General features: G+C 34.4%; 3 protein-coding genes across 3 annotated transcripts; 2 read left to right on the top strand and 1 right to left on the bottom strand.

Moving 5' to 3' along the window:
- Nucleotides 1-296: 296 nt before the first annotated feature.
- LOC147804010 (uncharacterized) lies at nt 297-1,298 on the bottom strand. The gene has a single exon (XM_087151375.1). The coding sequence runs from the start codon at nt 1,296-1,298 to the stop codon at nt 297-299; it is 1,002 nt and encodes a 333-aa protein (XP_087007501.1).
- Nucleotides 1,299-10,594: 9,296 nt separating this feature from the next.
- On the top strand, nt 10,595-11,893 carry LOC107453090 (uncharacterized). The gene has a single exon (XM_016069772.3). The coding sequence runs from the start codon at nt 10,595-10,597 to the stop codon at nt 11,891-11,893; it is 1,299 nt and encodes a 432-aa protein (XP_015925258.3).
- A 212-nt stretch (nt 11,894-12,105) lies between these two features.
- On the top strand, nt 12,106-12,882 carry LOC107453089 (uncharacterized). The gene is made up of 2 exons (XM_087151374.1): nt 12,106-12,270; nt 12,379-12,882. Exons 1-2 carry the CDS (start codon nt 12,106-12,108, stop codon nt 12,880-12,882), a joined length of 669 nt encoding a protein of 222 aa, XP_087007500.1.
- Nucleotides 12,883-16,866: the final 3,984 nt, after the last annotated feature.

The raw sequence follows: 16,866 nt of genomic DNA, 5'->3' as shown, positions 1-16,866 counted from the left end.
TGAATTGTTTGGAAGCAAACGAAGGCAGTGTTAAAAACAGAATATCATTTTCCTTTGCTAGAAAACGAACCAATAGATGGCGCCACGACATTTAGAACTCTCTAAGAACAACAATTTTTTAGTTAGTTTGATTATGTTATTGTCGTTGGAGACATCATGTTGGTTTTGTAGTGCTTAGTGCTGTTAATATACACATGTTAACCATTCGAAGGAGTCTCTTATTGCGTTTGTGGTCACTCTTTTGAGTTTATTTAGGTACGTGCCGACCCGGGTAGAAGAACAAGGTAAGAAACTTTTTATTTGATAACTGTTCCATTGAAGTAGATAAAGAAAATTGTTATCCTTTTTACAGTTCTTCTAGCTTTTAATATCCAATAATCTTCTCTTAGAGCTACCATTAAAGATTGTACTCCAGGATGTCCAAGTTCTTGGTGTTTGTGTAAAATAAGGCTCTTAACAACATGATGATCAGATGGTAAAATAATTGAAACTTTAAAGTTTTCATTGTCTTCTCGCATTATGATTTTTGTTTTAATTCTCACAAGTCCATCAGCGTCTGTAAATATCGACAGGAGTTTCAGACTCTTCAATTTTTCGCCTTGGAATGAGCCTTCTTGAACCTTTTTCAAGATTTTGAGTTCAGCTTTAATAAGCTCTTCTACAGATAATTTTCCTGTTTTCTTACTGCTTGCTCTAGAATTTTCAAAAAATCTATATATCCAGCCTGTAATTCTGATCATTTTCTTGTAGGATGATATGTTGTTGTAAAATTCGTCATCTTTCATATTTAAAGATGATACAATGATTTTCTTCTTCTCGGCATACACTATTTTTTCATCAGGAACTAGATCAAAATTAGGCCAGTTTTCTCTTGATTCTTTAAACCAAGATGTTTCTTCGTGCCATTGTCTCTTTAATAGGGTTTTAACTGTGCAACCTCTTGAAGGCAAATCCGCTGGATTTTGGGTTCCCGGAACAAACTTCCAGTCACTAGCTTTTGAAAGTCTTCTAATTTCGTCAACTCGATTGGATACGAAAATCGTCCAAGGGCCTTCTTTCCTTATCCAATAAAGAGCGTCCATGGAGTCGCTCCAAAAAAATGTTTCAATATCTTCCAATCTTAAATCCTTTTTTACTGTATCAGCCAATCTAGCTCCAATGTTACATGCAAGTAATTCTAATCTTGGTATCGACACTTTTTTCAATGGGGCTACTCTAGATCTTGCTTGAATAAGTTGGCAAGTAACTTTTCCATCCCTTTCTGCCCTCAAAAAGATGCAAGTCGCATGTGCCACCATGGAAGCGTCACAAAAGGTGTGAAGTGTTAAGCTTGATTTAGAAAGATTTAAGCTTGAAAGTTTACGAGGAATTTTGAAGTTGCTCAATTCTTTTAATTCTTCTTTCCATTTTTCGAATCTTTTAATTATTTCGTCGGGCAATTTTGATTCCCAAGAAATTCCAATCTTCCAGCATTCTTGTAGAAGAAGTTTCGGGATCAACGTTATAGGACAAGTGAACCCTATAGGATCGAACAGCTGGTGTGCCATAGATAGGATTTTTCTCTTGGTAACTGGTTCACTATTGTTTTCTTCTTTAACCAGCTCACAGGATAAAGTGTCATTTTGTTTGTCCCATTTTAGGCCTAATACTGACACTTCCTTTTCACAGTTGGAATTATATTGCACTATTTCGTTCATCTCAAGTAGGTAGTTATTTTCCCAGCCACGTAAATCAAATTTAGCAGCTTTCAGAATTCTCTGAGATTCAAATCTAAAATGTTCCAATTCTGAAACTGAGTCTACACTTGCAATGCAATTATCAACATACATACAATGCAATTATCAACATACATTGATCTTCACTGCAAGACTTTTCAATGGCTCTTCAACCTGATCTAATACATGATTCAGAACAGCCGCAAGTAAGAAGGGGCTACATGATATTCCGAATACTACTCTACAATGTCTATATGTAATTATCTTTTGAGGATCTCCGTCTTTCAACCACATGAATCGTAAACAATTCCTATCAGATTCGTTAGGAGATATTTGTAAAAATGCCTGTTTGACATCGGATATTACTCCGATCTTTCCCCATCTAAACCTATTTAATACAGCTGGGATAATTTCTATGAGATTTGGGGCCTTTTCTATGCATTCACTTATCAATACGGAGTTTTTGGTTTTAGCTGATCCGTCAAAAACAGGACGTACTTTAGTGGTTGAATTATCTTTAAAAATTGCCCTATGTGGCAATTAATGTATTCCAAAGCTTTTAGAATAATCATTACCCTCATTAACTTGCTCTATTATACCTTCTTTTTCCCATTGGTTAAAAACATCTTGATAATCATTTAACCGATTCGCTGATTTAACTGTGTATTTTAGTCTTTTATAAGTCAACTCTTTATTATTGGGTAAAGGAGGATGACCATCTAACCAGGGTAAATTAACCGTATATCTGCCCGTACTGTCTCTACTAACCGTTTCTCTGAAATGTTTCAAAGCAAGTTCTTGGGTCTGTGTTTTAGAGCGTTTTTCACTACTATCTTTAATACCCAAGGTATCTAAATTCCAGAGATCTTCAATTTTAGCATTATTTACATGCAATGACAATACTAACATTGAGCTAGTTGTAGATGTTCCCTCTACCTCAGATTTACCCATTACTGTCCACCCTAACAAAGTGTGTACAGCAACCAAACCTCCCTTAAGGTGTTTTACTTTTCCCGTCAATATCTTTCCAGCGTAGTCAGCTCCAATGAGCAAATGAATCTCGCCAGAATCTCTTTCATATAAACAGGACCTATCATTAATAATCGTATCACTAATATAAATACCCAGATCTTTTAATTCGTTTAAACAATATGCATCATTCATTTTGGGTAAGGAAGCACAAATCTTTTTCTCATCTAAAACCTCTAACTCACAATTATAGCTTCCATCAACATTTGATAAGTTTAGACAATATTTTTGATGCATTTCAGTATGTTCAATTCCACCGAATAATCCATGATTCACGGATTCTTTCCCGAACCCTTTTAAATCCATTTTTCCCGCAACAAATTTTGTGACATACGATCTCTGACTACCTTGATCAATAATTACCCTTATTAACTGTTTCAAATTATTTTCTTTAATGCATACTATTAAAGTTTGAAGATAAACTTCCCGCGAACAGTTATTATTCGAAAGTGTAGTATTTTCTATTATTTCTGGTTTTTCATTTTTTGAATATTTATTATCCTGAAAACACATAATTTCAACGCGTCTTTTATTGCAATGAGAGCATTTAACCTTTGCCCTGCACTTTGAGCTCATATGATTTTTCCCAAGACATCTAAAACAAATGCCCTTTTTTAATAAAATCGATTTTCTTTTATCTAAAGATAAACTTTTTCCATATTCGCAATTTAAACCAGAACAATTTAACTCATCGCAAAACGACACGACCTTGCTTTAGTAGTAGAATCATAAACAAATAATTCATTGGCAGTAGGATTTCTTTCGCGATCATATTTCACTTCCCGCTTCCCCCTTTTGTGGTGGCGCCAATTAACTTGATTAATATTCGGATACGGCGGCGAATTTTGTTTTTCTTTCACTCTCATTAAATCAGTCTTTTCTTTAGCTATCAACTGCTTATTCAAAAAATTAATCAAATCAGTTAAAGAATATTTTTCTCCGAATTCTTTATTAAATTCAAATATTAAATCGTTTGGGATTGACTAAAGTATTACGGGGGATAATAAAGTACTAAAAGTATCTGATGAAATACCCAACGATTCTAAACTTCTTATATGGATTTGTATTTTATCAAATAATTGCCGAAAATTTTTTACATCACCAGAAAGCTTTAAAGAGGTAATTTCTAATAGACTCACGTGATTGTTTATCAATGTTTCTTTTCTTCCGAAGCGCTGTTCTAGCAAATCAATAGCTTTAACATAATTTTCTGAGGAAATAGCAAAACCTCCTATCGTTTCTAAAGCTGTTCCATATAGATGAGCTTTTAAATAGTTAAATTTACGGACATCATCTAATGATTTGTTCTTATGTATCGATGTTTCGAAAGAGTTCCAGAAAGTGAGCCAATCACTTATATTTCCCGAAATTTTCGGGAAATATATCTTCGGTAATTTTATATTCAGCATTTCTGGTTTCGTTTCTACTTCCACTTCGCGATTAGTATTAGGAGCTATAAGTTGGGGAAAATTGAGAGGTTCCCGAATCTTTTTCTTTTGATTCAAATTACGCAAATATTTATTAGCTTTAAATCTCCACGTTACTATCTTTTCACGGTATTCTTCTGCAGTTTCTAATTCTTTATCTATATCCGCTGGTTTAAACAGATTTTCTAATTCAGGATCAACTGTTTTGAGAGACTCGAATCTATCGTTTAATTGTTCAATAATTAGATCAATTTCGATTTCTTCATCAGTTATTTCGTTTTTTTGAATTTCTGATTCTATCTTTGAAATTAGCTTAGTAACTGATGTTCTTAACGTAGTGCGTTTCTTTTTAAGGAGCTCAATGTTTGTGGCCATTTTAGAGCTATTATTATTCCCAGTATTTTCAGTTCCAGTGTCCATTTATTTTTATAACACTATAAATCAAATTTATAATAATAGTTCTTATTTTATTAAAATACGAACCGATAGTGCCGGCTGGGATGCCATGTTAAAAAGGATAACAATTTTCTTTATCTACTTCAATGGAACAAGTATCAAATAAAAAGTTTCTTACCTTGTTCTTCTACCCGGGTCGGCACGTACCTAAATAAACGCAAAAAGGGGAGTGTTAAAAACAGAATATCATTTTCCTTTGCTAGAAAACGAACCAATAGATGGCACCACAAGATTTAGAACTCTCTAAGAACAACAATTTTTTAGTTAGTTTGATTATGTTATTGTCGTTGGAGACATCATGTTGGTTTTGTAGTGCTTAGTGCTGTTAATATACACATGTTAACCATTCGAAGGAGTCTCTTATTGAGTTTGTGGTCACTCTTTTGAGTTTATTTAGGTACGTGCCGACCCGGGTAGAAGAACAAGGTAAGAAACTTTTTATTTGATACCTGTTCCATTGAAGTAGAAAAAGAAAATTGTTATCCTTTTTAACAGGCAGTATGTTCGTCGTTTAGTTGGTGAACGTATGACAAATCAATGTTTACTACCAACTGTGAATCATGGTGGAAGTTCAGTCATGATTTGGGAATGTTTTGCCGGTGATAAAGTTGGAGATCTTGAAAGAATAGAGGGTATTATGGATGAAAAAATATTATAACAGAACATTTGCAGCGTTACGCTTTTCCATGTGGACAGAGAATCGTTGGTCAACGATTTGTTTTTCAGCAAGATAACGAACCAAAACATTCATCGAAATTGTGTAGAAACTACATTGCATCAAAAGAAAAGAAAAAAGTACTGAAATACCTGGATTGGCCCCCTCAATCCCCTGATATTAATCCTATTGAGCTATTGTGGGATGAACTCGATAGAAATGTTTCAAAAATGACACGTACCAATCAAAACAAGCTTTGGGAATCTTTACTTAGTTGCTGGACCCAGATATCAACTAGAACAGAGGTGGGGAACCTTTTTACCATTAGAGGCCACATTTAAATTAGGCAGCAATAAGAGAGGCGACCTAAGAACGTGACTTTTGTGAAATTATTATAGTTTTTCTATAGATTTAACAATTTATTGCATTATGTAGAAAAAATAAAATATAATACTACAAAATTTTAAATATAATATACATATAAAATAATATAAAAATATTATAAAAAAATACAATAAAAAATATTTTTTCATTCACTAAGTTAGTGATTTATTTGGCTTTGTTTTTTGTTTGACAGTAATTGTATATTTGGATCAAGCTTCGTAACACACAGCTTTAATTGATCCTCTAAATGTGCATCTGTAATTTGCGTTCTTAAATTTGTTTTTATTTTTGACATGAGAGAAAATGTTGTCTCGCAACAGTATGTACTTTCGAAGCAGGAAAGTAAACGGCGAGCATGTTCTCGAAGGCATGGATATTCAACAGCATTTTTCCAGATTTCTATGGGATCCTTTTTAGCGTTAAAAAGAGATTTGATAATACTATCTTCCCCTAAATCAATTAACTCCATTTGTAGTTCTGCAGGAGGCTCGGATATATCTATTAAATGTGGTTCAAATGCCAGTTTCATAGCAGGAGTGTGCTCGTCAAAATCAGAAAATTTTTTTAGTATACTCTTCTATTATTGTATCTATATTTTGTAGCATGTTTAGCAGCTAAATGGATTAAGTGGCAAGCACAACCATGAATGATGACATTAGGATTCTTTTTCTTTATAAATGACCCCACTCCTTTATGTTGTCCAAGCATAACTGAAGCATTGTCTGCACAAAAGGCGATGCAGTGTTCCCAGGGAACACTATTTTTTGACAACACACTATCAAGGAGCATGAAAATGTTTTCCCCGGTACCATCCGTATCCAATTTTGGAAGAGAGAAAAGGGTAGTCTTAATTCTACCGTTGGTATCATCAAAGAATGTTACCACCAGAGGAAAAAGCTTATCGCCAGACGAATTGCTCCCGTCTGTCGCTAGAGAAAACTTTCCATTCCTCATTATGGAGCACAAATTATTTTGAGTAGTTTCTGCAAGACTTTTGCAGATTTCTGTCGTTTTTTTCCTAGCGCATTTGAATTTGGCCGCTATGTTAGAGTCCGGGAACATTCTTTTGAATAACTGGCCTACGTGGTCCGCAACAGATAGAGGTAAATTATGCTGAACTATGAAATTGGTGAAGAGAGTTTCTGCTTTAATGACACTTTGGCTCTCTTTTGAGGAACTAGAGAACATATCTCTAATACTTTTACTGGAGGAAGAAGCGGCACCATTCGCTCGATGGCGCGATCCCTCCACATGCCGTAAACAGTCATTCCGACCTCCATGAGCGATAGAAAAATCGCATTTGCAAATATTACAGTATACATGATTCATAGATTTAGTCGAGCGAGAAAAAACTGGCCATTCGACAGAATATTCTTTTCTATACATCTGTGAATGTTTTTTGGAAGCCATGATCTTATCTTCAAACAGCAACTAACTTCAACTAAGCCTAGCGTCGGCAGCAGAAAAAAGTAAGCACGACAGGCTCGCACCACAGTTTTAATGTAATGGTGACGTCATTCGACCAGTTCTAGCTCTGCAGGTTCGGTGACGTCAGCACTATACCACAAGAGCGCGGGGAAAAGAAACACCGTTCTCGATTGGGAGAAGGAGCTGACGTGAAAGGGGCGGGGAATATGATTACGTGATGTCATCTTAAGAAAAATGTGAAAATTAGCTACTGGGTTTATTTTCCGGGTAAAATGTATATCTTTGCGGAGTGCCCGGAGTACACTGGAATTTCCGGAGATGCTCCGGAAATTCCGGGGTTGTTACCGGGAAGGGGTAATTGTTTGTATTTGTCGACATTTCTTGGATCTAACATATTCACTGCCTCAACAATACATTCTTTTATTATTTCAATGTCACTAAATGGTTTGCCCCCTTTTCCAAGTATATGTGCTATTTTATACGTAACAGCAACTGCAGCGGAATTTTGATTTACAAAGACACTAAAAGATGCCTGCTGATGATGCTTCTCACTTTTCAACTTTTGAAGTGCAGCTTTTCGTGATTCACCTTCTAAAGCGAAATATTTATGTTCTTTATGAGTCAAATAGTGTTTATTTGCATTCGCTTTTTTTAAAGTATTTAAAACTGTATTGCACAACAAACACATCATTTTATCTTTCTCAACAGTAAAGAAAAAATCTAACTCCCATTCTACATTAAATTTTCTGTTTTCATCACCTAATTTTCTTCACTTACTATTTGACATGATGGATAAAAAAACGAATATCAAATAATATCTTTAACAACTGTTATAAGCCGTGTAACTGTTATAAGCACGCACTGTTAACTACAGTTTGCTGAAGATCGCCACAGGGAAGCGTTTAGAGATGCGAGTCAGAGAAGCCAAAGCAAGGTGTGACACTCAAATGGGAGATCTGAAACCAACAAATTTTGTAAATAGTATTTTGTAATTTTAATTTATTTTCAAATAAATATTACATAGAACATTATTCGTTTCTTTTAGATATGTAAATTAGATAAACATTGTGGAATTTTCAGTCTTTGGCTGGATTTTTGGCGCAACTGTCATGGCGTTGATGAACAATAGTTGTTTTTTGAAACGAACTCTACCATTTCGTACTAGGTGGCAAAGAGCCGCACAAAAACCTCTTGGAGGCCGCAGGTTCCCCACCTATGAACTAGAACATTACAAAAGCTAACAGAAAGAAAGCCAAAAAAATGTGCTGCTGTGATAAAGGCTAAAGGAGGATATTTCGATGAATCCAAGATTGGACGAAATTCATAAGATATGCATAAAATTATAGTTCTTACCATATCGCTGGTTCAAAATTAAAACGACACTTCTGCACTCACTTCTCATTCAAACAACACTAATTATGTTTTCAGAAGTGCCGTTTTAATTTTGAACCAGCGATATATGCGTACCTACATTTCTCAAAATAAAGTTAATTTAATGTAATTTTCAGTTTAAAAGAAGCCATTTTTAATTGTTATTTGTCTATTTTTAAAAATTCAATATGAGTCTAAACTTCTGACCGGTAGTGTATATCTTCCTATTAAAAAATGAGCTGGTGTTAAAACATCCAGATCATCAGCATCACTGGAAAGTGGCATTAAAGGCCTTCAATTTAAAATACCTTCGATTTGATTAATGATAGTAAGAAATTCTTCGTATGTTAAAGTACCTATTGTTAGTTTCAAGTGAAATTTAAATGATTTTACACCACTTTCCCATATTCCACAAAAATTTGCACTTCTAGGGGGAATAAACTTCCAATTAATTCTCTCAGAAACAAGAAATTTTGATAGAGTTTCATCTGGTTTACTAACTAGATTATGCAAACGTTTAATTTCTCTATTTGCTCCTAAGTAGGTTTTGGCATTGTCACTATGTAATATGGAACATTTGTCTCTACGGGCAATGAATCTTTTTAGGGTTGCAATAAAAGAGTCGGAGTTAGATTAGAAGCAATTTCAATGTGAATAGCTTTAGTTACAAGACATACGAAAATAGCAATAAATATTTTTTGAAACGGACCTTTACGTTGATTTTTGTTTTGTACGAAAAAGGTCCTGCGAAATCAGTACTAGTATTTAAGAAAGGAAAAGTCGGTTTACATCGAACACTAGGCAAATCTCCCATTTTTTGAACTAAAAATCTAGGATTAAATTCAGGGCAAATGACACAATCATGAACAATTTTTTGAGCCGAATTCCTACCACGTATTATCCAAACTGTTAGTCTTGACAAATTTAATAGTGCCTGTGCACCTATGTGACAATTTGATTTATGTAAATTTAATAAAATATGCTCAGACATTTTATGATTTTCAGGCAAAACTATGGGATGTTTGCTTTCATAGGGCAAATCAGAATTTGTTAGACGCCCTCCAACTCTGATAACGTTTGCTGAATTATCAAAAAATGGAAACAAAAATTTCAGTTTGCTAGTAACATGCACTGGTTTGCATGATTTCAATAATTTAAATTCTTCTGCTAAAGATTCCTGCTGCAGATATGAACATAACTTTAATTCTCCTTCACTTACCTCGCAGGATATAAGATTTCCACTTCTCTTAATTTGATTCTTACAGTTGTAAATAAACCTATATACATAAGACATTGTCCTAGAACATTAACGTTTATATAAAAATTATCATATTTGCCACAGTCCTGTTTAGTTTGTAGTTACAGTGTTTAAATTAGCTAAGATCATTTTTTTAATATTAAATTTTCTTTTACTTAATATCTATTGTTCCTTTTCAGGCTGAAGTTGATGGTATCCCAAAATAAGAGCAAGCGTGAAAAAGATATTATTTCCAAAATCACAAGTATACCCAGATGTATTGAAAAGGAATGCTTAAAGTGTGAATCTCTAAATACAGAGAATTCATTATTAAAGAGACAGGTTATGGATCTCGCTGGCGACATGAAAGCCAAATAGGAAGCTATCGAGAATATCCGGATAAAATATAAATAACTTAAATCAAAATATAGGCAGCGAAAAGAACACAAGACAGAGGCTGAGTTGGAGCAAAACGTAGTCAAAATCGGGGAATCTCTCATCGTAGATAAACATAGGCTTGCCATATACAGGGTGAATGATTTCTCGAAGTATACATGCGATATACTCGATGGTGTTTTTAGCAGGGAGAGTCTTTCCAAAAGCTTACTTAACGGGTTAACGCGTGGGAGAAAATAAATTTCAGAAGTATTCTCCTTTGCGAACAGACAAAAATATATCTGAAGTGTTTGTCGCGGAGACTAATAATTCGAAGTGTGTTCTGTGCAGAAATATACATCCCCTCGCTACCTGCCCCCAATTTAAGAGTATGTCAGTATATGAGAGAATTGAGGTATTAAATGGGAATAATATTTGTTTTTGTTGTTTCGCACCCCACTGGTTAAGTGAATGCCGTCCAAAGAAAAACTGTTTTTGCTATAAAACTCATGATACTATGATTCATTTCCCGCGTGAATATTTTAATCATTCCACTTCTCAATTCAAATTTGATGCCCCAGCTTTCGTTCCAGGGAAGAAAGAGGAAACTTCGGAAGTGACACCGCAAATTGTAGCGACTAGCCTTGAGAAAAACAAACCTAAAAACGTACTTCTGAGTACAGTTCGCGCACATGTTAAAAATAAATTTTCTGAGTGGATTGAAGTTAGATGTTTGCTGGATGTTGGGTCTCAATCATGTTTGTGTGCTAAGGCATGCGCGCAGAGGTTGCAATTAAGATTGGAGAACATAAATATCGTGGTTTCGTGTGTTAATGAGGCAACTATGGTAGTAAACAAATGTGTTAGAACTTTAGTGGCAAATAAGGATAAGAGTTTTGTTAGAGAATTAACGATGCTAGTGGTTGACAAAATTACTGATCTCATTCCAAACAGAATAATTGATGTGGATGTTAGTGTTTCAGAGTTCGTGTCATTAGCTGATAATAATTTCAACAAACCTGAGAAAATTAATATGTTATTAGGTGCGGAGGTGTTTTACGAATTGTTAAGGCCAGGACGATTTTATGCTCAAAATTCCAAATTGTTGCAAAATACTGTGTTTGGTTTTGTCGTGAGTGGCGGCGTTGATCAGGTAGATTTTGGTCATGTTCATTGTGGGCTGATTCTTGACGATGACTTGAATAAAACTTCAAAACGATTTTGGGAAATTGAAAATGTCGAAGTAGAATTTGCAAAGGACACAGACGCGTCTTTGTGTGAGGATCATTTTGTAAGCACCCATAGAAGAAATGCAAATGGTAGATATGTAGTTGCAATGCCCTTGAGTAAGGATCCGTCGTGTCTTGGACAGTCTAAGAACATAGCTTTGAGGCAACTTAATTGTTTGTGGAAGCGTTTGTCTAGGGACTCAGAGTATTTTTTGTTATATCTGGATTTCTTGCGTGAGTATGAGAAACTGGGCCATTTGGAAAAGGTGATTGAAGTAAGTGAGCTGCCCACACATTACTACATACCACACCATGGAATATTACGCCCTGATAAATTAACTACAAGGATGAGAGTCGTCTTCAATGCTTCATCTCCCACTACAACAGGCCTGAGTTTGAATGACATTTTAATGAAGGGTGAAGTAAAGGAAGATGTGTTTGAAGCAATTTCTCGTTTTAGAAGGCACAAATATGCCTTTACTACGGACATAAAAAAGATGTACAGACAAATCTTGATAAATCCAGATCAAAGAGACCTTCAGAGTGGAAACCTTTACTTGATGCTGAAGTTTCAGTTTACAGGTTGAAAACAGTAACTTACGGAATGTCCAATGCCCCCTTCTTTGCAATAAGAATTCTGAGACAACTGGCCGAAGATGAAAAATATCGATATCTTTTTTCTTCGGAAGCTCTTCTGCATTACACCTATATGGATGATGTTGTACCTATATGAGCCCAGAATCTAGAAACTGCCTGTCAATTACAACTCCAATTGCGAGATTCTCTGCAGTCATGCGGAATGAAACTTCACAAACGGTCTTTGAATTCTGATCAATTGTGGAATAGTTCATCTTCATCTGATGTCGAACACTCATTTTCTATCGATAATGACTTATCGGTCAAAGCTCTGAGCATCGGCTGGAAGCCATTCGAAGATAAGTTTATTTACAAGGCGTCAACCACAGTAAAATCATCGTACACTAAACGTGAAGTTCTCAGCGTGGTAGCTAAATAATACGAACCTCTTGGTTTTTTAGCACCAGTCTTGACAAGAGCTAAAATCCTATTACAGCGATTGTGGCAGCAAAAACTAGATTGGGATGAGGTTCTGCCAGATCCAATCAGCGAGGATTGGAATGATTTTGTGACAACTTTAAAGTGCATCGAGGATGTGAAAATTGATAGATTTATTCTTTCGGACGAATTTCAACGAATTGTCCTTCAGGGATTCGCAGATGCGTCTGAAGCAGCCTATGGAGCTGTAGTCTATCTTCAATGTTTCACTTCACATAGTGCTAAAGTAAATATTCTCGCAAGCAAATCACGTATATCACCAATTCGAGTGATTTCAATTCCCCGCCTTGAACTGTGTGCCTGTGTTCTTTTAGCCCAGCTTGTGCAAAAATTGCGTGCATCTTTACGATTAGAAATTAGTGAAACTGTACTTCATACCGATTCTACGATTGCTTTAGCGTGGTTGAATACACCTGCGAACCACCAGAAGACATTTATCGCCAATCGTGTTTCCAAGGTTCAAACCTTGACAGAAAACTGTCACTGGGCCCAAGTGCCGTAATCTCTTAATCCTGCCGACCTTGTTACCCGTGAGTTAAGCCCTCGTGACATTCACAATTAAAAAATTTGGTGGAATGGCCCAGCATTCCTGGAACAAGGTGAGTTATCCAATGAGCAAACAAACTCCCCGCTGACGAATGAATACGACTACTCTTCGGAAGAATTTAATTCCGAAAGAAAAACTCTGACTTTGGACCATAACCTTTTGAACAAGATCCTTTCTTTACATAATAATTTTCATAAAATTGTATGTGTTTTAAATTATCTTTACAGGTTCATCGAAAATTGTAGGAATCCATTATACAAACAAGTTGGACCCCTCAAGATCTGTGAAATCCAATCCAAACAATACTTTTAAGGCTGGTACAACAAGTGGAATTTTACTGGGATTGATTGATTGAATGTAGGGTTTAATAGCACAAAGTCCAAAGAAGGACATGCTGCGCCAAACAAACGGTTTTAAAATGAGGTAAATGTATAATACAAATTTTCTTCATTAAAAGTCACACGGAATTTATAAAACTAGGTACAACGTGACAGAGGTATTCAAAAGTGAGTAAAAGTAGATAAAAAGGATAAAACAGTTATATACAGTATAAAAGACCAATCGCGCGTAGAAACGCAAAAATGTTAGGATGATGGGAGTCACCTAACAAATCCTGCAGAGTTAAAATAGAACCACCAAAAAAGGTTAGACGATGACGGTTAAAACATGGGCAGATGATTAAAATATGATGAATAGTTAGTAAAACTTTACAGGTGTTGCATTGGGGTGGAGGTTCCCCAAATAACAAATGTAAGTGTGTCAGCCGAGTGTGGCCGATTCGGAGACGATTTAACTCTACATCTGCATGCCGCAGACTCAATACAGGATAAGGGTTAAAATCTGTTTTTATTGAGTGCAACTTGTTATAAATTTTTAGTGAAGGAATTTGAAGTGAAGGACTTGTCCAGTAAGGGTGTGTCACCATTCTTAGATACTGAAGGTGTCTTGCGTGTAGGTGGCAGATTGGTACACAGAAATTTGAGTTTCGACAAAAAACACCAGATTATCCTTCATAACAATCATAGACTGACCAATTTAATTCTTGAAATGATCCACAAAAGACAATTGCATGTTGGTCCGCAAACTTTGTTATCTATTGTTAGACAAAAATACTGGCCGTTAAACAGTTGCAATATGTGTAGAAAATTAGTTCATAATTGTGTAGATTGCTTTAAGGCTAACCCTGTTACTTGTTCACAAATTATGGGTCAACTGCCAACCCAGACAGTTTCTCAAAGTTTTCCCTTTAACTATGTAGGATTGGATTTTTGTGGACATTTCTGGATTAAATATCCAAATCAAAGAAAATGAGTTTTAAACAAGGTGTGTATTTGTGTGCATGGTCACTAAAGTAAAGCATGTTATATCGAAATAGTTACAGATCTAACTAGTGAAGCCTTGATCGCGGCTCTAAAGCGATTCTTTAGTAGACGAGGTAAATCTGAACGCATTTTTTCAGACAATGCTTCCAATTTTGTTGGTACGCAATTAGAGCTAAAAAGACCTAGAGAAATTTTGAGTAAGGTGATAATAATTTGAGTAATTTTTTGTGCGAGGAACGCGTTGAGTGGAGTTTCATTCCACCAAGAGCGCCACATCAAAGGGGCCTTAGGGAGGCTGGAGTAATTCTAGATTTACTTATGAACAATTTTTAACCATTCTTAACCAAATTGAGGGCATACTCAATTCGCGTCCTCTCTACCCTTTATCATGTGACCATGAGGATTTTGAAGCTTTAACTCCTTGCTATTTTCTAGTAGGTCGTCCCTCACAGCGATAGCCGAGCCAAGTTTAACTGAAGTACCTGAAAACAGGTTGAAAGTATGGCAAAAGTTATACAACAAATTTGGAAGCTTTGGTCAAATAACTATCCGAGTACACTTCAAAATCTAACAAACTGGTATTTTGAGAAAAACAATGTAAAAATTAATGATATGGTAATTTTGAAAGAAGATAATTTGGCTGTATGTAACTGGCCTCGTGGTCGAGTTCTTGAAGTGTATTCTGGTAAAGATAATAAAATTAGAGAAGTATTAGTGAAAACTAAAAATGGAATTTTTAAACGTCCAATTGCTAAACTTTGTATATTACCCTTCTCAAATGATCAATAAGTGTGAAAATTTCAATTTATGTGTATTTTGAATATTTTAGCTTATTGCGTACACTGTATTGAATTGTTTAATTTTAAGCAGTTAAAAATGATCAACTACATGCGTAATATATGAAAAAATTTTGTGCAAAGAAACCACACTTAGTATATGTCAAAACTTCATGAATAAAGAAAAGATAAAAGAAAAAAGACAGTATAGAGTATTGCGTATAATAAATATGCTATTTTCTTTGATTATTGTGAGTATTTTAAAGATTTCGTGTGTTACTAATTTTTTAAAAACTTAAATTTTATTATTATAATCATTTTGTTTTCAAATATTACAGTGAAAAAAGTATTAACTATAATTTAGGCTAGTGGGGTCCATAAGGACCCCACGCGCGCTTTTGTGTACGTAAGGGAGGCGCGCGTCCTGGCGGGTTAAATTGTAAACTAACTTGACTTATGATTAAGTTCTTTAAATAAAAACATTTAGTCTAGATTAGTTATGTTATGCTGTTGGATGTGAATCCTTTAAGTCTCATTTACTTTTATCTTTCAGCTAATCAAGATTATTATTGCAGTAATAGTAAACGTGCTAGTAATTTTAAAATTAACTTAAGTCACTTCTACATGTTATATCTAGTAAATTATGATAGTTAAAGTTGAAAATTCTCACAAAGCAATATTTTAGAAAATCATTTTTGATTCCTTAAATATATTTTTTCTCTATTCAAAAATAAGATATATCAAATTGGTGCCGTTGACCAGCGGCCACGTGTTAATGCTTACGGTTAAAAAATTAACTTGCTGGTTGTTAACTTTAAGTAATGTAAAATTATTAATGCTAAATTTAATTGTGATTACTTTGTTAATAACTTTTAATAATATATATATATATATTATTAAAAGCTATTTATTTTAGCCGGGATGACTATCCTTAAAACTGGACTTTTAGTGACTTTAAGAAAATTTTTTTTTTTTTTTTTTAAAAAATCTCATGGTGTTTCTTAGGTAGGATTTGAACTGTCCTCGTCATTCACACCATTTTAATCCACTTTTACTATTTAAACACTAATTTGATGATTTTACTATTTGTAACTCGATTGTTTCCTTAATAGGCAATTTGCCCTATGATTAGTTTTTAAATTTTGTGCCTTTAATATTCTGACTAATTGAGATAACTAATTTTGCTCAAGAGTATTGTTCGCCCGCAAAGTTTACAAGCTGTTGCCATTTGACTTTTGTATCTTATGTATTTTATGCATTTTTTGTATTTTATGTTCTTTAATGTTTTTTTACTTGGTTTTTAATAAACATTTACCCGTATGCCCTCAATTGGGGCAGGTCGGGGTAAATATTTTCATATATATATATATATATGAATGATTGCTTAAATCTTGATTAAATTAATTTTTATTACTGCTATATGAGCGCGTTATTATTGTCGAAGCACTACATCTGCGTATGCTTCATTTTTACTCTCTTGTTAAGGATTATTGTATTTAATTGTATAATTGTGTTCATTTTATGAGAATTGAAAAGAATCTTAACTCCTCATAATCTTAGTCAATCACGTGAACTTTTAAGTTTAGGGTTAAAAACAATATCCCAACTTGTTTTATATATTTTGTGTTTTAGGAATGTTTTAAGATTTTCATGAGATATTTGAGTTTTAACAAGAAAACATGGATTGCACGTGTTGTAAATTGATAGGGTTAATTATTGAATGGAATACATAAACGTCACCTGTAATATCAATCAGGATATTATTTTATGTTTTATATAGTCACAAATATTAAAGCCTTTGATTTTATTTTAATTTTTTGTAATTTTTGGCGCGTTCCAGG

This window comes from Parasteatoda tepidariorum, chromosome 9, assembly GCF_982258835.1.
Source record: "Parasteatoda tepidariorum strain Cologne lab strain chromosome 9, Ptep-v5.0, whole genome shotgun sequence".
Taxonomy (NCBI): Eukaryota; Metazoa; Arthropoda; class Arachnida; order Araneae; family Theridiidae; genus Parasteatoda; species Parasteatoda tepidariorum.
This window is presented reverse-complemented; position numbering and strand designations above follow the sequence as displayed.